This window comes from Saccoglossus kowalevskii, chromosome 10 (assembly GCF_978046115.1).
Source record: "Saccoglossus kowalevskii chromosome 10, keSacKowa6.1, whole genome shotgun sequence".
In the NCBI taxonomy this organism is placed as follows: domain Eukaryota; kingdom Metazoa; phylum Hemichordata; class Enteropneusta; family Harrimaniidae; genus Saccoglossus; species Saccoglossus kowalevskii.
In genome coordinates this window covers 26,490,493-26,518,242 of record NC_140650.1, presented here as the reverse complement: position 1 = coordinate 26,518,242, position 27,750 = coordinate 26,490,493, and the positions used below count along the sequence as shown (strand labels likewise).

At 36.1% G+C, this 27,750-nt stretch overlaps 2 protein-coding genes across 2 annotated transcripts; one reads left to right on the top strand and one right to left on the bottom strand.

Moving 5' to 3' along the window:
* Positions 1–607: 607 nt before the first annotated feature.
* LOC102804246 (uncharacterized) lies at positions 608–5,260 on the top strand. Its single transcript, XM_085504438.1, has 9 exons — positions 608–956; positions 1,346–1,501; positions 2,141–2,391; positions 2,533–2,645; positions 2,969–3,161; positions 3,452–3,710; positions 3,901–4,073; positions 4,320–4,500; positions 4,629–5,260. Exons 1-9 carry the CDS (start codon positions 686–688, stop codon positions 5,096–5,098), a joined length of 2,067 nt encoding a protein of 688 aa, XP_085360564.1. The 5' UTR covers positions 608–685; the 3' UTR covers positions 5,099–5,260.
* A 3,708-nt stretch (positions 5,261–8,968) lies between these two features.
* On the bottom strand, positions 8,969–23,607 carry LOC100369864 (THO complex subunit 3-like). The gene is made up of 6 exons (XM_002733962.2): positions 23,431–23,607; positions 19,989–20,148; positions 18,825–19,029; positions 14,525–14,686; positions 12,138–12,238; positions 8,969–9,449 (listed from the first exon to the last, which is right to left on the bottom strand). The coding sequence occupies exons 1-6, from the start codon at positions 23,605–23,607 to the stop codon at positions 9,274–9,276; spliced, it is 981 nt and encodes a 326-aa protein (XP_002734008.1). The 3' UTR covers positions 8,969–9,273.
* Between the last annotated feature and the right edge of the window lie 4,143 nt (positions 23,608–27,750).

Sequence of the window (27,750 nt, the reverse complement as noted above, 5' to 3'; positions counted from 1 at the left end):
AAGGAGCAATATCAAAAATGTGAAAATAGTAATATTAGGGTGAAACTGGCTAGAGACCTTGAGCTTTGCGCGTCGTATTCGAACGCATATCTTGGCTCCGCGTTGCGTTGTAAAAAATTAAGAATAGTAATAGAGAGACAAGTAAATTTTGCAGGGTAGATACATTTTTAAAACAACAACATTTTGGGTGGTTGTTTTTACAGTTTAATATTATAACTTCGAAAAAAAACGTAAGCAAATTAAAATGTCGCTACAGGTGGAGTTGATCACGGGAAATATACCCCCGCCCCTTTAGTTGAAATGATCGCAACAAAATAGCATACATAGGTGTTTTCGACACAGCTGCGCTTTGATTGGTCTGACTGTCAGGTGTTAAGGTTGGGTAGCCAATCAGGTACGACTTTGTAAGTACATTGTTGATTGGTTATCTGACACGTATATTTTCAACACAAGATTGTGCCTGATTGACTACTCAAACCTTGCACCTTTTATTCAGACCAATCAGAATGCAGCTTGTTTGATGAGAAAAATTTTTCGACGAATCAAATTTTGCCTTGCTCCAGCTCAAATCTATAAATACGTCCTGTCGAGTTTGAATGTCATTTTTGTTCTGGTTTATTTCATTGGCGTCGTTCGCGGGTGAAGGAAGCTTACAGCTCGTCAGCTAGCTCCACTTCTTTCAACCATGCTGCTCGCGACCTTTTCCTCCTTCTTGGTAGTTTTGTTGACCGTCAAGCCGGTATTCTGTGCTTTCGGTGCAGATATTTCGCCTGACAACGCAGATACCAGGTTTTCTGTAATGGGTAAAGTCACCAAAGACGAATTCAACGTAACTAATGGCGTCGTTGACTTGAAGCTGAACGTACAAGACACAGAAAATGTCTATGAATTTTGGATTCTTGATTTTCAGGAATTCAAATTTATTCAGAATGCCTACCCAATTGACGAAACCACAGGTGAATGTTTGCAGAAATTACGCCCGTGTTTTACCATCTCTTGGAAAGATGACATGATCTCGCAGATCGCATTCGAATTTCGTGAACTTTTTACATTCGTTTTATAGGTAGTCTCATTGTGACGTCATTTACGTACATGTTTACCAAACAGAATACAAATTTCTGATGAAAAATATCCCTCGCTGATCAACACTAGCTCGCAATAATTTCGTCAACAACTCAAAGAGCAGTAACCTTTGTTCTATACACAAAGTAGACTCTCTACCACCATCCCCTGGTCTCGAAACTCCGACCATTTGAGGCAATTGGTAATCTGCATTGTTTTATCCAAAAAAGCTCTATGGAGGCGGGAATGCAACTTTAAGTGTTATTGTATCGTTGAATTTCAGGCAACCTGGTTTCGGGACGAACCGGCGAATGCTCTTCTGTATACGAAGATTCCACTTTTCCTACTTACTTTGAGGATGGCTATTTCACAGACAAAGTCGATGGGGAACTAGCCAGTAAAAAACTATTCACAGAGTTCGTGAGGGGAACTGTAGACGGTACGTAGTGTTCTACACTCTAAACTCGTTTCTTGATTCATTGAACTGTATTAATTATTGGTCTGTTCTGCATGGGACAACTTGAAAGTGGCAAATTCATTATAAAAACAAATTTCGTCATAAAACCAATCATTTTTCACGTTACACCAAATACAGGTCAAGAGTTAATCGACTAGAACCCATTACATTAGCACACAAGAGGAAACGGTTGACACGGGCTAAGAAATGCCCAAACTTGTTAAAAATGTACAAATCTTTAGCCATTTTAACTAAGCTTACTCGGTAACAAGTATACAAGTTAGTTCTACGGTTAGAAAACAATGCAAATTCAAAAAGTGCACATTAGTGTTGACTGGTTACATTTAGCTTTCTTGGCCCGTGATAACCATTCGTGCAAAGTTTCTTGTGGGCCAATATTTTTGAATTCTTGGCCCATGCTCAAGAATCCGTACGCGAACGCAACTATACATTAAACGTGTACAAGAGCTAATCTTGTATCATCACTTAAATTGTTTTCATGACAACCATATCTACATCTCTTGCCCAAATTTGCAACCCTTTCTAGAGTATGTAATCATCCATCTATCTAGTTTTATTTGTCGGCAAACTAATAACATCAATCTGATTAATTTACTGCAGCTAACAACAAAAGAACCGACCAAATTATTTTTGAAGGCGACATGGGTACATTCTTTTCTTGCCTGAAGTCTGATGGAATAACAAACATCTGGCAAGTGGCCGGCTCAAATTCCGACGAAATCGAATACCGAACTAAGCTGTATGCAACCAACGTACGACCAAAAGACGATGCCGTGGCGACTGCTGGTATATCGTTTGTTCAATCCCATATAGAATTGATCTGGCGATTATCGCGTACAGCGATAGGAAAGGTAAACAAACTGCTGATCATTCAAAATAAGTCCATACTAATAATCAAACTAAGTTATAAAATGGAGAAACTAGCAAATGTTTAAGTCTACGTTCTATGAACTCCAGTTGATTCTAAAATAACATAAATTTACTATTTGTAGTTCATAATAAGTTCAACTGCCATATTGAAACCGATCTTCGAGTTCGCTATTGTGAGTACTGTGTATGATGCAGCTGGTGACCCCATACCAACACAGGCCAGACTCAAACTGAGGTATGCATTCATCTTGTATAATGTAATAAACTAATGTGTGGCACAGGACCATTGCAAATAGTGAAAGTACAATTTCATTCTATCAGATTCCTTAAAATGATACTTGCTGAATTAGTTAATTCTATTTTGGAACTGAAATCAACTTCGGATTTAGAAGTTTCTAGTGTAGAAGAGAATCGTACAATCTTTTAAAATAACCGTTAAAGGGGATTGATGATATTCCATGCTCGAATAGTTGAAATAAATAAATAAATGTATCTAGCGCATCTCGAAATGTACAGAACTACACGCGTACATATCCCAACAAATACATTTTGTTTTAGATTCACGACAATTGTGGACTCGGATGCTAAAATGGTAGTCTACAAAGCAAATGAAGTAGATTATATTCCTGACAACGCTGATCACAACTTGATAACTATTGAAAAATCTCCCGCCACAACTATTACAACCGTACCGACATGTATTATGGTAACAGATATTATTGGTACGGACCAGCAATACCAGTGTCACCAGGTGAGTGTTTCACTTGGCAATTTCTAATTTCCACTGTTCCATTCGCTTATTGGCTACAGATTGTAGTCAATAAAATTGGCTACAGATTGTAGTCAATAAAATTGGCTACAGATTGTAGTCAATAAAATTGGCTACAGATTGTAGTCAATAAAATTGGCTACAGATTGTAGTCAATAAAATGTACATTTGACATCAGGGTTTTAGCAAATTCACATGCTGTTCCAATGGTACTAGTTCACTTTTTCGCACTTTGGGCGAGCATTTATGTTTCCATGAAATGTTTATTTCAGACTTGGGAATTTCAATTTCTGTTGTCGATTTCCACCGATAACATTGACAATAATGTACCAATTGATGCCAGCGGAGTGTTCGAATTCCTGTTTGATACCTATACATGTACAAACGTTGGCGGTGTGATCGATGTAAGCACTTGTATTCTCGACGACGGAGAACCAGCAAAGTTGTCTGCCGCAATAACAATTCAAACTACTGTCTTGCTCGAAGACGCGGAAGATGATAAAGTAACTATCACGTTAGTCTCTCTGAGAGGTAAGCAACGACATCGTCAGAACAATAGTTTGAAATCCGCGGAGAATCCATTGCAAACATTCTAAACTCGCTAAAACATTGGAAAATTTAGTAAATAGTTATCGTACATTCGCACCAAACATTTCATAGTTTCTAATGACCGACTGCTCAATGTTCCATTTGAAATAACAAGAATTTGTTTAATACACAGGTGCCAATAATGACGAATTCAGTGCAGATGGCGCGAGAGGAGTCTTGCATAAGGAAGAAGTTACATTGGACGTGAAGTTCTCGCCCGCACTATTAAGAGCAGACTACACGCTTAAATTGATGTTATTTATGGTTTGCAGAGGATCAGAATACTCGACCCCTTCATACCCCGATGTAAGTACATGCTGTAACAAGCTGCTAAAATTGCCTCCGACACTCCAAATAGATATCTTATTGAATTAGACTGCGAACCTTGGCCGAACAATTTCCAACACATCCTTGCTGAACAGTTGTTCCGTTCAACATTGCTTTTACAAACTGATGCCCTATTCACTCGTAATAAGACGGTGGCAGTTGCTTTGAACATAATCAGTTTACTAGGTAGTATAATTGACCGTCTACATTAAAATTCATTCACAGGGCTGTCTTGCAGCGCCTTCACTAGACAGGTATGTAGCACACGTAGATGACGAATTTTCCTTCGGTCGTCCCGCCATTGGTGCTCCCAGTTTTGATGGTTTGGACGTCGTATCTGATTTCACACAAGCTTTGTCAAGCCATGCATATGTGCAGCTCGACGGTGATGGAAACTTGATGCCAGGCAAGTAACGAGATCAATATTCGGTTAGTTACTCGCCCATCCAATCGACTCGGCAACGTACCACAAATATTGTGTAGATTTGAAAATTTGTTAGGTTTGCCTTATATGCATACTTTTTTCCTCCACAGTTCCACTTCACAGATCGGTGTTCGTCAACCTAGCATTGTCGGCAGTTTCTGCCACCTATACAATAACTGCAGTTTACAGATTAGAAGAGAAAATTACAAGACGAAAGAAGGCTATCGGCTACAACATTGATTCAATACTAAAGGCCGGGGACGTCGTCGTGCACCATGCAGTCAGTGACAATAAAATCGTAGACACAAGGATTCATCGCGCGATTGAAGAGAGCGCCGCAAAATCCCATTCTAAAAGCATTCCCTACTATGCTATCGGTTGTCCCGAATTCTCCACTCACTACCCAGAAGAGAGAGAATGTGAATGTCCTGACTACATGTATTACGATTTGAAATCTTACCAATGCGAGAGCCGGTTTAAAGAATATGTTGGTACTGATGACGGTAGCAATTTAAAATCTTGTTTTTCTGGCTCTGTACTTGTATTTATTGTGTCGTTATTAATGTTTAATGCATATTGAATTGACACTAATAACGAAAATGAATAAGTCGCAATTATAGTACTGTAATTGTCCGTACGCTTATTCAGTGCAGTTTGTTTCTATAATACATCATAATTTAAGTCTATTTGTACGTATACATTTTATTTTTAAATTATATTTATTAAAATATTCTTCCACAAACCATTTACGGAGTAACTTGTTCAATCAGGGCCCTCTAATAAAAGCGTCTTGGATCAGATACTCGCATCTTTGAGTACAAATGTTGGTCAAAGCAGTAGTGAAATAGCGGGTAATGCAATCCTGTCCCGTGACGTTACCTGCTTGTACATTGTTGCCCACTCTTCTAAATTGAAGCATCTCTCCTCGGTATCCCGAACTTCACTACCATAAATGTTAACTTTCAAACAAGCTACCATGCAGCAAAATCTGTCTACAAGTCCCCCCCCCCCATTATCAATGACTTTTGCCAGTATTTTTTTGTGGGACGTGACTAATTCAATTACATTTTTTTTTCTCATTAAAGTAATCGGCAACAGCAAGCTCGAAAACGAGTGAATTAATCAAATAACTGTCGTGCAGTTGAGCAATGACAAATGGCCACCACCCATAAAAACGATCCAAATTAATCCATTTGTATTTTAGCAACCAACCAGTTCATTTAACATACACGTGTGTGAGGGGGGTTCAAAGATTTGAACGGAATCATCATACGCTACGGCCCTCGTTGGGTGGCCGGACCAACTATTTTTTTGCTTCCTACGGCCTTGTCTGAAATCCAAAACTTGTAGCTGCAAGTGTATCAAACGTGTGCATCCAAATGTCCAGAGTTCTAACACGGCTAAATTTATTTAAAATATCCTTGTACAGAAGATAATGGTAGATTGTAAAGGGACAGTAACAACTCCTGCCATATGGTGCTAGGAGTTGGCTAGAAAAAAAATGTTCAACGCCACAGTACGATTTTTAAGGTGACTACCGATAATTCAACCGTATATTACTGTGGGCTCCAAAATAAACTGATCTCCCTATTAATTTCTCTTGGAACATTGCCGTATCTGTTTGATGATTTCTAGTGTTTTTTTCCTATAAAATTGCATTGAACCGTTGAAAGCTTCGAATGTAAAAAAAAAACTATTGACTATAGCACTTAAGTGGATGGAATTTGAAAATAAATGGTGTACTGAGAACGCTCCCATGAAGCAAATATTTTCCATTTTAGTAATATTTCGTAAAATCCCTTCAAAACCTGATTGAAAACGGGTTTGACAGAACTATTGCCTTCAATTATCTGTACGGAATAATCTGAATTTGAAAAAAACGTTTACACGTGTTTAAAAAAATAGGGGATTGTTTCCCTTAAACAGTGTCGCGCCGGATGTTACTACACAAATGTACATTAAATGATTAGCCGCTTACAAATGCGACAGAAATCAGCAATTGCAATGATTGGGTTGGAATAGTTAAACAAAATGAATGATTCGTTTAAAAATAAGTGTCCCAAGCGACGATAACGCACGTTAAAACGCAAAGGCTCACAGGTAGACGCTCGTTTGTAAATTATGACACGCTATGACCATCTGGCGCAGGTGACGACTCCCGCGCTTTAATATTAGCCTTCTAAACCAGATGACTTACTATAGCACTGCTCTTTGATATTTAAAAGAAATCTAACGGTGCTGAAATTTAAAATACTACAATGAGCGCAAAAACAGATTCATACTGGGAGTTCCTATGAACATGGCAATGTAGCAAGGGAATTACTTATTGGGGCTATAATGATCTGATCGCAGGGAGCCCAGGAACTATAATCAACTGTAATATGCAGTCTCTATGAGCGGGGGGGGGGGGGGGGTATCGGCTGGTGTCTAGTGTAAGAAATAGACAAGGGATGAAGGCTCCAGCCAGCTCACATTTTTTAAACTCGAAAAAACAGACGAAAAGAATGAAAAATAAAATATAAAAAAAATACCAGGTTGTAGAATATTAGTTGCTTCTTCAAATTTCGCCAAAGCCCAACCTACATTTTACCGATATCTGCAGAATAAATCGAGAAAACTACACAAATTTACTCCATTTAGGAATTCCTAACGGTTTGCCCGAACGCATGGCATAGTTGGAGGCGTGGCCTGTTCAGCATTTGTCAACAACCAATCGCAAGACTGGTTACGAACGACATCGAGGTCACGACTAAGTTAGCCTTGCTCAACTGGTTCGTAACCAGTCTTGTGATTGGTTGTTGACAAATGCTGAACAGGCCACGCCTCCAACGGTGTCATGCGTTCGGACTAACCGTTAGGAATTCCTAAATGAAGTCAATTTGTGTAGTTTTCTTGATTTATTCTGCAGATATCGGTAAAATGTAGGTAAGGCTTTGGCGAAATTCGAAGGAGCAACTAATATTCTTCAACCTGGTATTTTTTTTAAATTTTATTTATTACGTCTGTTTTTTCGAGTTTAAAAAATGTGAGCTGGCTGGGCCTTCATCCCTTGTCTATTTCTTACACTAGATACCAGCCGATACCCCCCCCCCCCCCCGCTCATAGAGACTGCGTATTACAGTTGATTATAGTTCCTGGGCTCCCTGTGATCTGATGTTATGAAATGATTTGCTAAATTTTGTGACTATCTCACTACCCTAGCGCCACTCGATTTTGAACTAATTCAGTTTTGTATTGTACGTATATACTATGGCTAACTTGTCAGTTTTCATATTGCAACATTGTTGTGACTATACAAGTTATTGCAAATAAGGAATCTTATTTGCGGTAGTTTCAATCGTCTGGAAAAGTTTATAGTGTTATTGGAACATTGATAAGAACTTTCTCAGGAAAGTTACGAGAGTTACCGTATGAATCTTAACTGTACTCGCTGTAACAGTTCGAAATCTGTTGCACCAATGTACGAAGTATAATAAAAATCTGTTAATTCCCAAATTTATGCAACTTGGTAATATATGTATTCAATCCTAAAGTTATCTGCAAGTTCTCCAAGAGCAGCTGTTTACTAAGTTCATTCAAATTTAATGAGTTGTACTAAAGATATCTGTGGTACACCTATAAATTGACTAATTTATGCAAATTAGGAATTAGTGTGCCCAATATTCAAGAGCTACTATCAATCAAGTTTCGTTGAACTGTGTGGATTAGTTCTTGAGGCATCAGTAAAAAAAGCGACCTGTCGGTCGAAATAGCTCCGATATCTTACAAGAACATTGTGGTATCACCTATACGAACAGCTCCACTCTGTCATCCACAATGACTGCAGAGGTAAAAATTAGCAAATTATGTGCACAGACATTCATACATCCTGAAGACTCGGTTGCGTGCTATGCACTCGGGAGTCAAAAAAAGCAGTTGGTCAGAAAATTCTGATTAATAATAAATTGTGGATTTGAATGAAAAAATTAATCACTTGTATACAACTGTATATTCACTCCACCCCTATATTCTACCTATTCAAATATTGACACACAAGGTGTTTGCTTTAAGCACACTAAGTTGTCTTCATTCAGTGAAATCATTTCTATGTATTAAACCACCGTCCCGTCAAATTATAACTGAGTACAACCAAGGGCAGTAAAAGCCGTATCCAGTCCATAAAGGTTTTATACAATTTTACCACAACGTGATCTCAAACACACAACATAATTTAGAATGGCGCGTTTTGATTGATGAAAGCCGGGCCAGGCATGATACAGAAAATTATTGCTTTGTTGTGAGGGAGCAGGCAATACAAGACCAGGCAATATGAGAATCCATTGCATAGGAGATAAAGCCAACTATTGCATTATCTAAATATGTGGCCTAATTTTAGAGTAGAACTATAGGAATTGAACTAATCAACAATTGTCAAGCAACAGCATTCATATTTGAGACAAGTACAAAGAACTGTGTTCATAAAAATTTTATTATAAACTGAGATGATGACTACACAAAAATTCTAAAAATAACAAAACACATATTGGTGGTTCTTGTTACCATATCACATATTAGTGGGCGGTGAAATTGGTCACTACTTAGAATAACACATGCCTTTGAAATGCACACTATTCTGATAGTAAAACAATTTTAGCATCCCCATCAGTGTTATAAATACTGTATCGCAGCACATTCCGTAACTTTGAAACATACTCCTCTCATGACACACCAAATAATTTTCACTGTGCCAGCATCATATTAAGTATGGCATACTCCCTAACTCCCTCGCGATGTATTCTGCGGTTCTGATGGTAAACCAAATAATTTCACTGTACCAGCATCCCTATCTCTGTCATATTTATCATCACATGCAAATGCTAAGAGAGGTCGTTTAGGATGCCATGCTACGGTAAATGTCGGCGACTCGCACTGAACATCCGTAATCTTCTCACCTGCAAGCAAACATATAATGTATAATTTTAAATTATTGTGTACAGAAGTACAGAACATTGCAAACATTCACTCAATTTCACTCAAAGTATTTTTTATGAAAATCGGGTAATATAGATTTGTTTTATCCAAAACGAAAAAATAGGGCTTGACTATCACAATTTGAGTAATTGTCAGCACCCTCTATTAGTTATAGGAAGAGAGTGTAAGTTGTGCTAAAGAAGACAAAACTGAATATTGGAAATTCCGCTATCTGTGAGAGATATCGTGAGATATCCTGACAACTGTTGCCAGCCTCGTGACACAGGTCAAGCCCATCCCCTTCAAAATGCCCCTAACTGTCTAATCATTGATCAAATACCAAGTTTTAACGATTCTGATTGGTTAATAACAGACTTGACTCATTAGGTCAAAGGACATTTGTTGCAGGTCAAATCGTGCAAGAATACATTTTGGCGGAAAGGGTTTTTCATCGAGTGTTTGTGTACGAACCAAAACATTCAACAATGAAGATCATAAAGACTTTACCTGCGTTCTATCAGATTCTAATATTTTTTTTACTTCATAAATTCAGATGGTATATAATTAATATTTAATAAAATGTCGATTTCTGTTTTTTCATTCAATGATGCAATTAATTTCGTAATTTTATTTTCCTAAAACATGTAATAAACCCTTAATCTGTCGCATGGTGATTTGCTCTCTTTTCCAAGAGGTATGCGTCCACCCCTAAAAAATCTCATTGTAGCGCTTTTGTGCAGTCAATATTGTTGTGTGAACAATGATGCTGCCACCTGTATCACTTGATCAAAACTGATTGCTAAGGCCGTACAGCTTGGCCATGCGAGATCTCACGGTGAGTGGAATACGGCTTATTTGGAGGCTTTTTTTCGGGAGAGTGTTATACATCGGGTGATTTTTTTTTATTACTAATTGCTAGGAATATAACTTTTATGGATAAGCAAAGACATAAACCATATATACAGCATTTGTACATTTATACTAGGACCGATGTAACATACATGTATGCAGACTCATTCATGAATACAGAAACATATGGTTTAACACAGGAATATTAAAAACAAATAGAATTAAATCTATCACCATGAAATGAACAAACAAGCAGCCTGTCGGCTGAGATAGCTCCGCTGTTAGCAATGCACATGGCAATTAAAGAACAGAAGATATCATTAGAAAATGAACAAATCTGAGAGAGGTCCACATGTAGTACCTATATGTATAATATATCAAAGCAATTGCACTTGCGGTTTTCAACAAGAAGTCAAAAATATCACTTTTTACCAAAAATGACAAAAATATTCACCAAAATTAGAAAATTAAAGATATCATGAGAAAATGAACAAATCTGAGAGAGGTCCACATGTAGTACCTATATGTATAATATATCAAAGCAATTGCACTAGCGGTTTTCAACAAGAAGTCGAAAATATCACTTTTTACCAAAAATGACAAAAATATTCACCAAAATTAGAAAATTAAAGATATCATTACAAAATGAACAAATCTGAGAGAGGTCCACATGTAGTACCTATATATGTAATATCAAAGCAATTGGACTTGCGGTTTTCAACAAGAAGTCGAAAATATTCACCAAAATTAGAGAATTGAAGATATCATTACAAAATGAACAAATCTGAGAGAGGTCCACATGTAGTACCTATATATGTAATATCAAAGCAATTGGACTTGCGGTTTTTAACAGGAAGTTGAAAATATCACTTTTTACCAAAAATTACAAAAATATTCACCAAAATTAGAGAATTGAAGATATCATTATGAAATGAACAAATCTGAGACAGGTCCACATGTAATATCAAAGCAATTGGACTTGCGGTTTTCAACAAGAAGTCGAAAATATCACTTTTTACCAAAAATGACAAAAATATTCACCAAAATTAGAGAATTAAAGATATCATTACAAAATGAAAAAATCTGAGAGAGGTCCACATGTAGTACCTATATATGTAATATCAAAGCAATTGGACTTGCGGTTTTTAACAAGAAGTTGAAAATATCACTTTTTACCAAAAATGACAAAAATATTCACCAAAATTAGAGAATTGAAGATATCATCATGAAATGAACAAATCTGAGAGAGGTCTACCCAAGGTACATATACACCAAGTATCAACGTATTCAGGCTTGTAGTTTTCAAGAAGAAGTCGAAAAAGTAAAACATTGACACGGACGACGACGAACAATCACTCATATGATAAGCTCCGCTCGACAAAGTCGACAGCGGAGCTAAAGATAAACTACCAACTACATCACAGGCATCAAAGCAATCAGGCTGGTAGTTTTCGAGAAGAGGTAAAAACTACCCGGGGGTGGGGTGGTGGTGGTATGTGTTGATTGTGGGACTGATGAACAATAAACAATCATGTACAGTAGAGTTAAAAAGTTAAAGAAATATCATGCTTTAATAAACTGCTTAATATGGTCATCATTGCTAGGGACACACACACACATACCTAACCCTTCTAATATGAGGTTGCATAACATACACATTTTGCTTCTTATAAATAAATAGTTTAATGTTTAACTAATAGGATTGGCTTATTTGCTCTATTAGAAGACCAGATTTTCTGTACTGAATTATTAAAACATTACATATTTTGACAAGGGAAACAAGTTCTAATAATAGAGTGAATACAATGTTTTACACGTACCTGTTTCAACATATGCAATATCAATGACTAAATCTTCTGATGCTGAAGCCAACATTTTACCGTCATGGCTAAAACTAAGCGTTCTTACAGGCCAGTCCAATCTGAAAATAAACATATCAAATAAAAATTCCTATAGTTGAATTATTTGCTGGGTTTTCTTTTTGCTTATTTTGCTAATAGTAAAATGCATGAAATTAAAACCAAATGAATATGCAAAGCGACAAACGCTGTAACTACTGATCTTGTTTCTCTGATTTATATATTATTTTTTGTGTCAATTTGTAATGGTCATTGCCAAAATGTGGACACTGAAAGCATAGCATTATACACTACCAGTATATTAAGACGTTGTATATTAAATCACTTAATTACAAGTGAAAAAGGATGGCTGCAGGGTTGCATCCAGGTCTCAAGAGAGTGCCATCTATTGTAAACCAATTTTGCCAAGCTAACCTCAACGATTACGGTACAAGACGACTTACTTGGCTCTTGGGCAAAATGTCAATTACGTTGCCATCTTGAGAGGCTAAGTCTATGACAGCCTAACACTAGTGATTTAATGGGTCATTTCCCATTACAGTGTGCGCTGTGCATAACGACTTTCTATAGTCGTCACCACGTTACCGATTTCAACGAAATGGTGACTAATTTACCCTTAGTTTCCACACTACACTTTACATGACATCCGCCTTCTGTAAGGTTACTTTGCACTAATATGATATTTCATTAAAATTTGGTCATTTTTATACGATTATATTTAAACAAAAAATGTTCAAAGTCACAGCTAGTGTCACTTTAACAAAAGAATGTATCCTCGGGCGGATATCCGGGCATTTTCACCGCCTGGCAACCATCGCGGTGAAAACAAAGGCCAAAAACTCTCAGAAAATGGTACTTTGGGATGGTTGTTGGGACTCCCCTGAACAGTGTAACAAGATTAGCTCTGCATGTGTAACGCATATGAATTCGGTTGTTTAGGATTACTTCAAAGTTGAGTTTGTGTTGTTTTCTCGAATTTTCACCGACTCAACCGGAGTTCCACAGCAGCGTGCACACAGAGCCCATAGAAATGCATGGTACAGTGGTGCACGTCTTAGCAACGTGGAACGTCTTGTGACGTAGCTCCGCCCGAGGATTGTTTGTTTCACAAACCAGTAAATTTAAGACCTAGTGAGCATTTGAAGCATATTGCTTCTCTACAGATGCTTAGAATTCTACACACTTTCAGGAATCTCACAGACCGCTACCATAAAAACACCTAGGAATGTTGGCTGCTTTATTTCATTAGTCATGCAATTATCATCAAAAAATTACAGTTGCATCAGCTTCATCAGACCAATGGAACTCAAATACTGTGAAATAGCTGGAATTAATTTTCGTGTTTTGTACGGATTTTATTTTCACTGATTTTGTCGAGTTAAATGTAAAATATAGGAAAAAAAGAATATTTGCTTGATTTTATTTTCACTGAATCATTCCTTCAGCGAAAATTAATTCCAATCGAAAAATAAAGTATCTTACAGTACTCAGTTTTCAATGGCCATTCAAATCACACAAACTACTGGATGTTAAACACCAATTACATTAAAGGCATTCTCAGTAGTTAACCCTGGTTGAAGTGGATGCTAGGATTTTTTGGAGATCTTGAAAGCAGATGTATGTCATTGAGTTACCAGCACAAGATATTTGATGTGTCATCTCAATGGGGATTTCTGACTATACATCAACACTGTCACCAATATCAAGACAATCAATTGATCAGTGTTTTGAATTAGCAGATTCAGTATAACTAAACCTTGTTTTCAAATGACTTTGGGAGTTAATAACAAGCTAGAATTTGAATACAGCATTATGAAATTTAATTCTTTCAGATGACACTTTTATTAGAAGTTTATGAAGTATGTTTGAAATTTTTTCATCATTTTAAATAAATAAATGTTTATATCGTATACAATGTGTGCTGTGCTGACATAATTAACATCTATCTATATATATATACATGTAGTCAAATATGGTGGTCAAAAGATTCAGGAGTTGTTGAGGAGTCGTCATCTACAGACAGTCATTTGAACAGACTGTTCCCATCAGCTTATATATGGTATATTGACATAAAACATGACATTTAACTTTTTCACCACTGGACTTTCTGGGCCAAATTATTCTGCACTTTTTTCTTATATTCTTCAATATTTCTGGAAATGAACCCTAATTTTTGAACCTCCAGACAAAATTTGAGTCAATTTTCAGTTTCTACTCAAAGAATTTGGCTATTTTTGTCAACGGAAAGGAAAGTGCAGACTATAGACAGGACTACCGGGGTATTTTGTGAATTTGTGATGAAAAGAGGGAACTGGTGGTGAAAAGGTTAATAACATTTGCAACCATACCTGGAAAACGTCTTAACGCATACTAATTCGTCTACATTCCAAAGACTGACTAAAGCATCAGCACTGCCTGTAGCAAAATATTTACCAGTAGGATCAAATTCAATGCATATACAATTAGCTGGATGGGCATTTAATGTCTGGAGAGGTTTCAACTCTGGATAACTGCAATAGTGAAAGATAGTTTAAAACCACATTCTAGAATCACACAGTTGCCAGTATTGGTAAAGTCAAGACATGCACCAAAATATCCAAGGTAATACTTACGGCACCAAACCTAGCTACATGTCAAGGCATGCTTTCCTCAGCCAACACCTAGAGACGATGCTTAAAAAACATACTTATTACAAGCTGAGATGTTGAAACATATCTAATCCAATTAAAGCCACACATCGTACATACAGATACATGTATATATAAGCATTTCAGATAAGTCACTGAAACAGTGTAGCAGTTATAACCACTTTTGATCATGTTCAGACCATACGTTTATCTTGTAAAACAAACTTCATCTGTTTTTTGTCTTGATGCAGATTGTAAACTAACATGGTTGTATCATTTGTAATGATAATGGTTTTCTTTATTAAACTGTATACTTGTCAGGATCTTGATACAGTTGTACGATCAAGAAGACAAGACAAGCAGCCTGACGGCTGAGATAGCTGAGATATCGCCCACCCTCCACTTTTGCGCAATTTTTATATTCTGGGTCACATTCGGCAAAGCGCCCACCCCTTCAAAATGTAACTAATTTAAAACTTGGTCTTGCGGAACGAATCTTGGTAATCGTTTTTATATGATACAGCGTGGATATCGACCACTGTGAACATGTTGTGAATGCGTAGAACACGGTAACCGTGCGTAAACTACGCTTCGACAATGATATGTTAATACAAGTAAAATGCGGTAAATATTTCATGCCATATTCAGTTTACCTCTCAAAAATGGCTAGTTACTAGTTTTTTGGAAAAACTATGTCGTTTAGTCGCTGAAATCAATTCCAAGAGATCATACTTCGACATCGATAATTCACTTCCGCATTGCGTTACCGGAAAGTCTTCGGGAATTTCCGAAGAATTGCGTCAGTACAACACAGCATTGTGATTGGTTAATAACCAACTTGACCCATTAGGTCAAAGGACGCCACTGCAGGTGAAATCTGCAAATGCATCATGGCGGAAAGTGATTTTCATCGAGAGTTTGCGTACGATCCAACACCTTCGTCAGTGGAGATAATATGACAATTTTGACTTTGACTGTGTTCCAACAGACTCAAATGTTTTTAATTTCGTAAATTCTGGTGGTACGTAATTAATATTGTAATAAAATGTGCATATTTTTTGTGATCATTTCTGTTTCTTCATTGTGAAAATCAATGACACTCAACTAATTTCGTAATTTAATTTCCCTCAAAGACGTAATCTGTTACTTGATGAATCAAATTTTTCATTTGCACTCTTTTTCGAGGGGGGTGCTCGGGTAAGCGCCCACCCCTAAAAAATCGTGATTTTCTGAGTTGAGGCCCCTGGGCGCTAACGCGGTCGAGTACGGTAATATCAAAGAAATTGGACTTGCGGTTTTTAACAAGAAGTTGAAAATATCACTTTTTACCAAAAATGACAAAAATATTCACCAAAATTAGAGAATTAAAGATATCATTACAAAATGAGCAAATCTGAGAGAGGTCCACATGTAGTACCTATATATGAAATATCAAAGCAATCAGATTTGCGGTTTTTAAAAAGAAGTGGAAAATATCACTTTTTACCAAAAATGACAAAAATATTCACCAAAATTAGAGAATTAAAGATATCATTACAAAATGAACAAATCTAAGAGAGGTCCACATGTAGTACCTATATATGTAAAATCAAAGCAATTGGACATGCGGTTTTCAACAAGAATTCGAAAATATCACTTTTTACCAAAAATGACAAAAATATTCACCAAAATTAGAAAATTGAAGATATCACCATGAAATGAACAAATCTGAGTGAGGTCCACATGTAGTACCTATATATGTAATATCAAAGAAATTGGACTTGCGATTTTTAATGAGAAGTCAAAAATATCACTTTTTACCAAAAATGACAAAAATATTAACCAAAATTAGAGAATTACAGATATCATTACAAAATGATCAAATCTGAGAGAGGTCCACATGTAGTACCTATATATGAAATATCAAAGCAATTGGACATGCGGTTTTCAACAAGAAGTCGAAAATATCACTTTTTACCAAAAATGACAAAAATATTCACCAAAATTAGAGAATAAAAGATATAATTACAAAATAAACAAATCTGAGAGAGATCCACATGTACATGTAGTACCTATATATGTAATATCAAAGCAATTGGACATGCGGTTTTCAACAAGAAGTCAAAAATATCACTTTTTACCAAAAATGACAAAAATATTCACCAAAATTAGAGAATTGAAGATATCATCATGAAATGAACAAATCTAAGAGAGGTCTCCCCAAGGTACATATACACCAAGTATCAAAGCATTCAGGCTTGTAGTTTTCAAGAAGAAGTCGAAAAAAAAAAAGTAAAACATTGCCACGGACGACGACGAAGACGACGGATGACACCGGACAATCACTTATATGATAAGCTCCTCTCGATAAAATCGACAGCGGAGCTAAAAAACAAAACACTTACACACACTTGTGTGTAAATCTTGTATAACTTGTTTTTAAGTAGATTGTAAACTGACCAGACTTTGCAATTTAACCTAGGTACGAATAACCATACTTTTCAAAGCATCGATAGACTGTATCTAGAGTTTTTGTATTTGCTTTTTATCTAATTAGATGATTTGTTACAATGCACCATAATTGTCCTAAGGTCTATGCTTGAATCACTGTATTTTCGTTTTCAATTCTTGGTCAGAGGTCAGTAATCTACTGTAGAATACTTTATTTTCGCTTGGAATTTATTTTCGCTATTTTCGCTGAAGGGACGATTCCGTGAAAATAAAATCCAGTGAATATACTTTTTTTCCTATATTTCACATTAAACTCATCAAAAATCAGTGAAAATAAATTCCATAAAAAATGCCCTAAAAGCTTTTTCAGCGAAAATTAATTCCAGCGAAAATAAAGTATTCCACAGTATATGTGGAGACGGGTTTTGGACACATGGTTTATAAAAGCGGTTCCTAATCTGTAACTTGATTTGGAAAATGTTTGGCAAGATAACAAGTTATTGTTAATGACATAGTCCCTGTCAAGTTTCAAACTGTGTCCATTACTTTAAAAAAAAAGTAAAACATTGCCACGGACGACGACGAAGACGACGGATGACACCGGACAATCACTTATATGATAAGCTCCTCTCGATAAAATCGACAGCGGAGCTAAAAAACAAAACACTTACACACACTTGTGTGTAAATCTTGTATAACTTGTTTTTAAGTAGATTGTAAACTGACCAGACTTTGCAATTTAACCTAGGTACGAATAACCATACTTTTCAAAGCATCGATAGACTGTATCTAGAGTTTTTGTATTTGCTTTTTATCTAATTAGATGATTTGTTACAATGCACCATAATTGTCCTAAGGTCTATGCTTGAATCACTGTATTTTCGTTTTCAATTCTTGGTCAGAGGTCAGTAATCTACTGTAGAATACTTTATTTTCGCTTGGAATTTATTTTCGCTATTTTCGCTGAAGGGACGATTCCGTGAAAATAAAATCCAGTGAATATACTTTTTTTCCTATATTTCACATTAAACTCATCAAAAATCAGTGAAAATAAATTCCATAAAAAATGCCCTAAAAGCTTTTTCAGCGAAAATTAATTCCAGCGAAAATAAAGTATTCCACAGTATATGTGGAGACGGGTTTTGGACACATGGTTTATAAAAGCGGTTCCTAATCTGTAACTTGATTTGGAAAATGTTTGGCAAGATAACAAGTTATTGTTAATGACATAGTCCCTGTCAAGTTTCAAACTGTGTCCATTATAAATAAAGAAATACGGCAAAATACTTTATTTTCGCTTGGAATTAATTTTGGCTATTTCAGCTGAAGGAATGATTCAGTGAAAATAAAATCAAGTGAATATTCTTTTTTCCTATATTTTATATTTAACTTGTTAAAAATCAGTGAAAATAAAATCCATATAAAACACCCAAAAAGTCTTTTCAGCGAAAATTAATTCCAGCTAAAATAAGGTATGGAGATAGATTATATGATGGGAGAGTATTCAGCAAATTATTACATTATTAGACAAACACACAAACATGAAGCATTGTATAATACACATTTTCAGACCTCACAAGCGTCAACTCACCTTAATATATTTATACACCCATGTCCATTTGTCAAAAAGAACAAATCACTGTCATTATTCCATGAAATTTCATTGACTTCATATTTAAACTGTTCTTCAGCTTTGATACGATGTGAACGGGCATCAATAAACGTCACTAGATCTTCCTTATTACCGACTGCTATCGTATGGCCATCTGGACTCCAACATATGTTTATATTCTCACCTGTGAAATAATGATGGTGACAGATTTGTATTGACTCTAGAGAGCGCCCTCTATAAATGATACTGTAAAATGTATAATTTTCACTGGGTATAAATTTCGCTGATTTACCATATTGGGCATATTCAGTGGGTTTTAAATTCATGGTTATCATTTAGATAATGTGTTCTATGCTAAATTTTACATATTCACTGGGTTTAATTTAGCGCATTTTCCAGTCTGCAAAATAACAAAATTAAAACCTAGTGAACAATTAACCTATTTACAGTAGACGATGTCTTTACTCCAAACAACAAAAGTTGTCCTGTCAAGCATCAGTTCTTTAATTATCACATGTTAATTAAACAATGAATCACTCAAACATGTTGTCAGATCATCTTCTGAGACTCAGCTAAAAACAGTTGTCATTCAACTTCAAAAATTGGTGCTGAAGTTAAATTATTAAATAAATTATAGCTCAGTGGTCCCCCACTCTAAAAATCCTTGTGGAGGACACTGCATTTGTGATGGAAATACAAATTTTATTGTCAAAAATTCCTTTTCATTTTGGCACCAATGAGAATAATGAGAATTCAAGTGCAATCCCTGCCATACTCTCACAGCACATTATTTCAATAAAGTTTTCAAAACATATCTGATGTTGGTATTAGCTTCATTAACACATTGTCAGCGAATGTTTTTTGTTTTTTATTTATTTTACCCTTCAGCAAGCGATGTATTTATAAATGTTTAATTGTTCTTATTTTTGTTAATCTACATTTCTTATGCTTTTTGTTTTGTACATTATATCTTAGTTGTAACAAACAAATTCCAATTAAATTCAGATTACAGCCTATAGCTTTAATGGATTTTAATAGATTACATTGCATATACTTCATCATGCATGGACATGAAAGATTCATGCCCTTATCTTTTATCCACCCTTGCTTCAACTTATTTTATGTTGAGATATTAGTCCATACCTTTTGTGGCAACAGAGGCAACACATTTATTGGATCTTGCATCCCATATCCGGATACTTTTATCACCAGAAGCCGTGACGAATAAATCCGGATGTGATGGGTGCCAGCATAACTGATCAACGCTGTCTCCATGGCCACGATATATATGGTGATCCCTACTCTAAAGCAAATGAAAGTTAAATTAAAAACCATATAATTGCTCTCAAGTCAACAAACCCATGTTTATAAACTCAACTCATTTCAGTTAAAATATAAAGCTTCATTTAAATCCAAACAAGATAATTTAATTGGCTCGGCAAGCATCAATCAGGTAGACGAGTATGACTTGTGATTAGTCGACACTTTCACACCTCCTCATGATCTTCTGTTTGTATTAATCCACCAAATCTGTGATGTCACTATGTGACCTCATACAGTGTGTACTTGCATTTGAGGTTTCAAATATTTACGTTTATAACATACAACATGGTCAGTTGACTCTAACATATATATATATAATATACATTAAAACAATCATTCTATATTGAAATAGATTTGAAAAAAACATGGAACTGTAATAATAGTAATTAAAACAAACTATAATTTGAAGGTGATTTACAGAAAGCACACTTGGTTGTCTGAACCACCAGTACATTTATCTTCAATGACTAAAGAAAATCACAACTACACATAAAAATGTTCTGTACCGTATATCGCATTCTGAAAAGTATGAAGATTTCTTCATAAATAAGTCAGAAAGATTGTGTACTAAAATATAATGTTTTGTCAATTCAAAAATCAAACAAGTCATTTTCAATGACACGTCCCCGTTCCGTTCATAATTGAGTGACATATACATTCAAAGCAGATCATGACCGAAATGCACCTGCATATGTACAACACATTGTACTAAATCTGAACAAAATCCATCCATGCATGACTGAGATCCGATTCCGGAATTGTGAAAATACGTGATTTTGATGCATTTTCGGCCTTAAAATGGCCATCATTCAGCTATTGTTAAGGGGATCATGAAACAAATGCACATATCTATTTGTGACATGATGTACCATGTGTGTTTGAAGTTTGAACTTGATCAATCCAGACATGTCTTGGATACGGATCCAGAACTGAATTCTTTAAAACAAAATGGCCGCCAGTCGGCCATTTCGAACTTGATCCTGGAAAGAAAAATGACGTGCATCAAGGTCCTATTATGTTTAATGTATGTACCAAATTTTAACGAAATCCGTCCATGCATAACTGAGATCCGGGTCCGGAATGGTGAAAATGTGTGATTTTGATGCATTTTCGGCTTTAAAATGGCCGCTATTCAGCTATCGTTAATCAGATCATGAAAAAAATGCATGTGCATATGTCCCATATAATGTGTGATGTATGAGTGAAGTTTGAACTTAATCGGCCCATGCATGTTCGAGATACAGGTGATCACGGTCGCACGCACGGACGCACAGACACACACAGGGCAAAACTCAAGTCCTCGTTTTCGGACTACGACCAAACGGGGACTAACAAAGCTTAGAAAGAATTCCTGAGTGATGAGAGTATTGCCTTTCAAACAAGAAGCTTGGCAACTAATATTTGTCTGCTATTTGAGATGCACAACATGAAAACATCGTGATTCACATTATTAAAATTTATAATACATACAGAAAATTTGATTTCAGTACAATTAATTCCAGAGCACCTCTGTGATGAATTTTATTTAAATCTGATTTTTTTAGATATCAGAAATACAGTGTAGGCTAAGAGTAGATAATCAATATGCATGTTTTTCAGCATTAAACGAATCAAGTCTGGGTATTACCCCAATGAACCAAATGAAATATTATACAAAATAATCAATTATTATGCATAGATTTAGGTCTGTATATTGTTTCATGGCACACTAAATTAGTGGAAAGCTGAAATGTTAATTATTATGCAAATTAGGTAATTATTATGGATGTATATAAACCCAAAACTAATTAGATCGTCACATTGTATTGTCACAGACCATCAAAGTACAAAGTTTCATTGAAATGTGATTAGAACCAAAAAATTATGAATTATTATGCAAATTCGATAATTAATATGATCTGATTCTAACCAGAAACTGAGCAGGTCTGTGCATTGTTCTAGAGCATCTATGTACTAAAATGACTATGTAAACGTGTTCAGCTTAGGCCATGTTTGACTCCAATAAACCCTTGGCTTATTGATAGAGCTGTAACAGTGCTTAAGATATTACAGTTATAAGATATGTACAGATTCCAACTAAAAACTAAGTAGGTCTGCACATTTCCCCCAGACACCTATGCATTATGTTCCAAGTTACATTGAAATGCAATGACTGGTTTTTCAGATTTCAATTGAAAACCAAAAAAGTGGCTAAACATTATGCAAATTAGTTCATTAGTATTCATGATTTTCAACCCAAAACTAATCAGGTTAGTGCATAATGCACATAAATCTAAGTTTCAATGAAATGTGATGCTTCAGATACCAGTAGAAAAGCTGGAAATTTACTAATTATAATAAATATGCACAGATTTTAATCCAAAACTAATCAAGACATAGACATAGACATGTCCATGGTACATACATACATATTGTTCCCTCAATTGAAATGAAGAGCTACATGTATAAGAAATCAAATAAAATGTTTAATATCACAGCTGCTTGTTCACAAATTTTCTTCAAGTTTGTCTCATGTTTGTACCTGAAACATGTCATGTTACATGTTGAATGTTACACTGGCGAACACTAAAAATGACAAGGACATGCCAATTGTCTGATGAAAGATAAGTAAATCGACTATGATTGGCTGGCTTACACAAAGTTCCATTCATTACGAGCACCAGATTTGGGCTGGTACAACTGACACTGCCAAATTTGTGTAGTCTGTGTCCCTGTGTATAGTAATAAATACCATTGACGGTGGTATAACAAACTGGAATGGCAACTATATATACACGAGGGACAAAGACTGAAAATCGAAAATGCCTGCTACAATTAACATCAAACATAAACAAACTTTACTCAAGATCAATCATCTTGCTACCCAAAACAGACAGTTTTTGTTACTACATGTATTTATTTAATTAATATACATGCCACAAAATTACTTGTTGTAGCAATTTTGATAAATTATAAAATATTATGAATAGGTGAATGAAAGGGAAGACCGTTACCTGATTTGTCACCATAGACTGGTTGGGTTTATTCATTTATTCATTTATATATTTATTTATTGGTCTTGCATATTTACATATCGGTCATAATAAAATAATTATTTGATCATAAAGTGACTCTGACATGGACGCAAAAAATTGTCGTCGTCACCATGTATAAAATATAAAACTACAGTACACCGAGTACCGGTACTCTTAGACCAGTTCGATGTTTACAACAAAATATACAAATGAACATGTGTCAAACACTGTACTTTCGTTGCACTCACCAGTCGATCTTTATCCAAAACGAAGACGCTCACAGTTTTATCAAATGAACCCGATGCAAGCTTCCTCCCATCACAACTCCACGCAACCGAGTGAACCTTCGAAGCATGTGCAGTGTATTCCTGGGTCTTTCCAAAATTTTGGAAGTGCTTGTGCATCTCTTCTACGTAGGTCGCCATTTTGATTATGCAAATACGCCCTCTCTGGCATAGTTAGTTACTTCTGTTGTTTTGTTCAGAAACGTTGAGTGCGCACACACATATATACTCGTACTGGTATATGTAAAATTATGAAGCCCCGATCTCTGTCATGGATTGTCTTTATAATATTCCCTGTAGCGCAATATTCGAGTATATTGTCAATGAGTATTCATCGACAAATTCATCGTGGTCTTATCTTGTCCTGTAATGTTATTATTATATAACTTTATTTCTGATTTTTAAAAAATAGAAAGAAAAAAACATGATAAAAAGACAAAAGAAGAAATTAAAATATCCTGCTGCTCCGTAATTTCCCCAATGCTGACATGGTTAATGCCGCTGTAATAAGTGGGTTAACGGATAAGTGGAAGCGGGAAAGAAAACTAAGTTCATTTTATTCTTAAAGTGTGGTGGTCGTCGCGCCGCTCATGTGTGACACAATGCAATCCAATGCGCTCTTCTCTTCTTCTTTTTTATTTATATGTATTTACTACCTGTGCAACTTCTACCTTTACCGTTGTTTTTGTGTTTTTTTGGTGAAATAAATTCATTCAATGAAAATCACAAGTACGTGTTTTGACCAAGGCACAACATACACTATTTACTGCCGGTGACTCATTCGATACCTTCCAATCACCAAAGAAATTACATAGTTAAAACTTAATAACGTCTCACTTTGTACTCAACAGTCAAAGTCGCCATTTTTTTTCATTGCGTGGCGCGACGACCACCGCCCTTCAAAATGTTATCAAACGTTGTAATGAATAAATTGACAAACATCAAACTATTACTTTGTAAGAATGAACAGAATAATTTCCGGAAAATCTGAGAAAAAGCTCTGCGTAGGATTCATGGTTAAATTACAGTATGGAGCAAGCATCACACGAAATTACATTATAAGTTTTGTGCTAAACCGCGCCCAACACACCTATAAATTGTGCCATCTAGCGACGAAGAGTGGATATTGCTTTGATCTGCTCGGGAATATTTCCATCTATTTTCTTTTTTACCAAAGCGGATTTAGAGCGTCTGTCCCTTGTCATGTGCTAGGATAGTACATTACGAATGACTTGTGCGATAAATTACAGAAAAAAAAAAACCTACCGAACCAAACGTTTATTCACGATTGGGGGCATTGCCGGGTGCTGAATCACACTATGTACGTATGAGTCAATGTGTTACAAATTAACATGTTTCTTTATTAGTGATAAATCCTAGAAACACCTCGTTGGCACATTAGTTAGCAACAGAATTGAAATGAATAAAAGATAAGAAATGACTCACCCATGGGTTTTTTCTAGGCTTTTTAATTTTTATGACTCGAAACGCGTGTTTCCTATATGACATCATCTTTCCGAAAGTATACACACAGTATGAATATTTTTAGTATTTTTATTACTATTATTATTATTATTCAAATTCCTTTACCTTCATTTCATAAATCCTTTATCCGCCCTCGTTTTAGCACCATGTTCCGTGCAGATATAAAACAATAAAGTTTTCGAGAAATTTACGTACGACTACAAAGTTACACACAGTTTTTGCTTTGAACGATATTGGTTGTTTCCCGCCTAAATGTTAAGTAAATGAACGATATTGCTTCACTGGTTCCTGACGTCCTCTGCACAAGGACCATGAATTAGCGAACGATATTCCCGAGGCTGTGACTCATCTACGTCAGTTTGACGAAACGGGTACATTTTGTCTCTACGGCGCTCCACTTATAAGAACTGTGTTAAGGTAGAATCCTATTCATAATTATTGACAAATTTGGTCATAAATCGCATGACAATGTTTATTGGTATATTATGTAAAATCATGGAGCTATAATCCAATGGCACCATGAAATAACATTCCTTTGTGTGTTACAGTGACGTATTTTGAGAAACTTGTCATATTATTGTCCACAAAAAACACTATTTTTTTAGAACAATTACATAGAGCACAGTGGTAAAGAAAAAATGCATTTTTGACACTTTTCAAAATTTAACCAGATTTTTGAAATAATTAAAGACAACACCAAGTATCCAATCATTCACAATATATATTTTTTTCAGCCTATGTCACCAGGCTACAATTTTAGGTATATCTCTTCCATAGGAACCTACGGTAAAAGCATTATAATACTGACAAAACGGCCAATATCCGCTAAAATACAACCATCCTTTTCTCAAAAATTAGACTGGTGACCTCAAACTTTTTTGAAGTCAATATTATTATATTGCCTCGAAGTACAATTTATTGGAAAATGAATAAATTCTGAGTATCTGCAATCATCAGGAGGCTTCTACCTTAATTCTTAGTTTTATTATTAGTTCAATGTAATGCTTGGATTCACAAGTCGTCAGGGTACATCGTCGTTTACAACATCTCTTTCGGCGACTCCTAATTGCGCCGGCCGTTATTTAGTTTGTTCCACGGAAAAACATACTTATGAGAATGAAATTGTGGTTTGCAACTTATTACCACATGCCATATAAACCAAAACACCCCAGAAGTAACCATACTATACGTGAGAGGGTGAATCAATTTTCATGTTTTTTAATCTTAATGTCTGAATAACAGTTTCCCACTCAATTTGGCAATTATCTAAAATAAATTAATAAAAATATCAATTGCGTGTTTTACCCACTGATTATTTACAAGCCCGTTTTGATTAGATTTGCTTACGAAAGTCAGTCAACAAAGTTTGAGCACCTTTTCCCCGTGATAAAGTTTCACACGCCGGTCTGCTCACTTTAATGTCCAATCCATCACACTGGACCACGGCCATCTGCCGGTGATAAGAATCCCAAACTTTTCCGGTTCCAATCCCATTGGTGAAAGTTTCAACAATTCAAACGTGTTATGTTCTACCATGGCCTGTAGCCCACTCGATCGCCGTTTCCTCAATTCCTCTTCAACAAAATCAAACCAATACCGAGACTCCTGCGTGCATTCCCCGGGGAACTTGGTGATATAGTTCACAATCACCCACACTTGTGAATCGCAGGCCGCATCTAAGAAATCCAAGAACAATTTCACTGACTGTTTCTTATGAATTAATTTCTGGATACCGGGAATTAAAGTTTCTAAACCTACTTCTAAAGTGCTCAATCCCATAGATTCCAAGTACTGTAAAAACTCACTGTCGTAACGTGTACACAGTTTAGTGCATCCACTCCATTTTACACGGCCCCGAATAAACCTCGCCAGTTCCTTTATGCGGATTGGTGTTAACAACGAGTCCTTCGCGGAAAGGTACGCACCTGCTGCCACGGCTTGGTCAATGCTGCTTTCTAACCAATCTAATGTTAACTTCGTATACTTTCCTTCGATCTTAGGGTATGTACAATACTGGCATTTGGCATAAGAGCATCCTCTCGTTGTCTGAATGGGAAGTGTCAATCGTGGTATTCCGTACATGTGAAGATCGTTAAACATCACTGAAGTGTCTTGTTTGCTTTTCCCCATAGTCACCCGGCCACATCCTGCTTTCATAACCTCGACTGGAAGCTCGGAGTCATTTGCCAACGAGTCTAATATGTCTAAGAACGTCTGTTCCGCATATCCAAAGACAAATCCATCGATGTATTTGCCGTATATGACATGGTTCACGATGTCTTGGCGCAGTGCAGTGACATGAGGTCCACCCCATATCACAGGGACGCTCTTCCATATCTTCTTAGCTAACATACTTAATGCTAGTCCATACAGAACCTGACCATCGAACAAAACAGACAGGCAAACAGCTTGCGGGGCTTGCTCCATTATCCAACTATCTACTAGAGACGTTTTGATCCACTCACCCTCGTCGGATCTCACTATTGACTTCGACAGCTGATACACGTCCTCATGCGAAAGTTTTAGTTTGGATATTCTGTCACGTAGTTCTGCATTCGATAAATGCGACTCCAGCTTTGCGTTTACTGAAGCACCAAGCTTTGTCAAGACATCGTCGCTTGGTTTGTCGTGATCACCAACAAATCCCAAACTTTGAAACGCGACGGTGCTTGGGAGCATGTCACGAATTTTCTTGATATTCATATCTAGAAGGACTACGTGGTGATTGGTTGATCTCGCCGTGCTCTGTAGAAGGGAGGGTCCCAACAATGGGCCTGCGGCGTATTTCATAAATGGCGG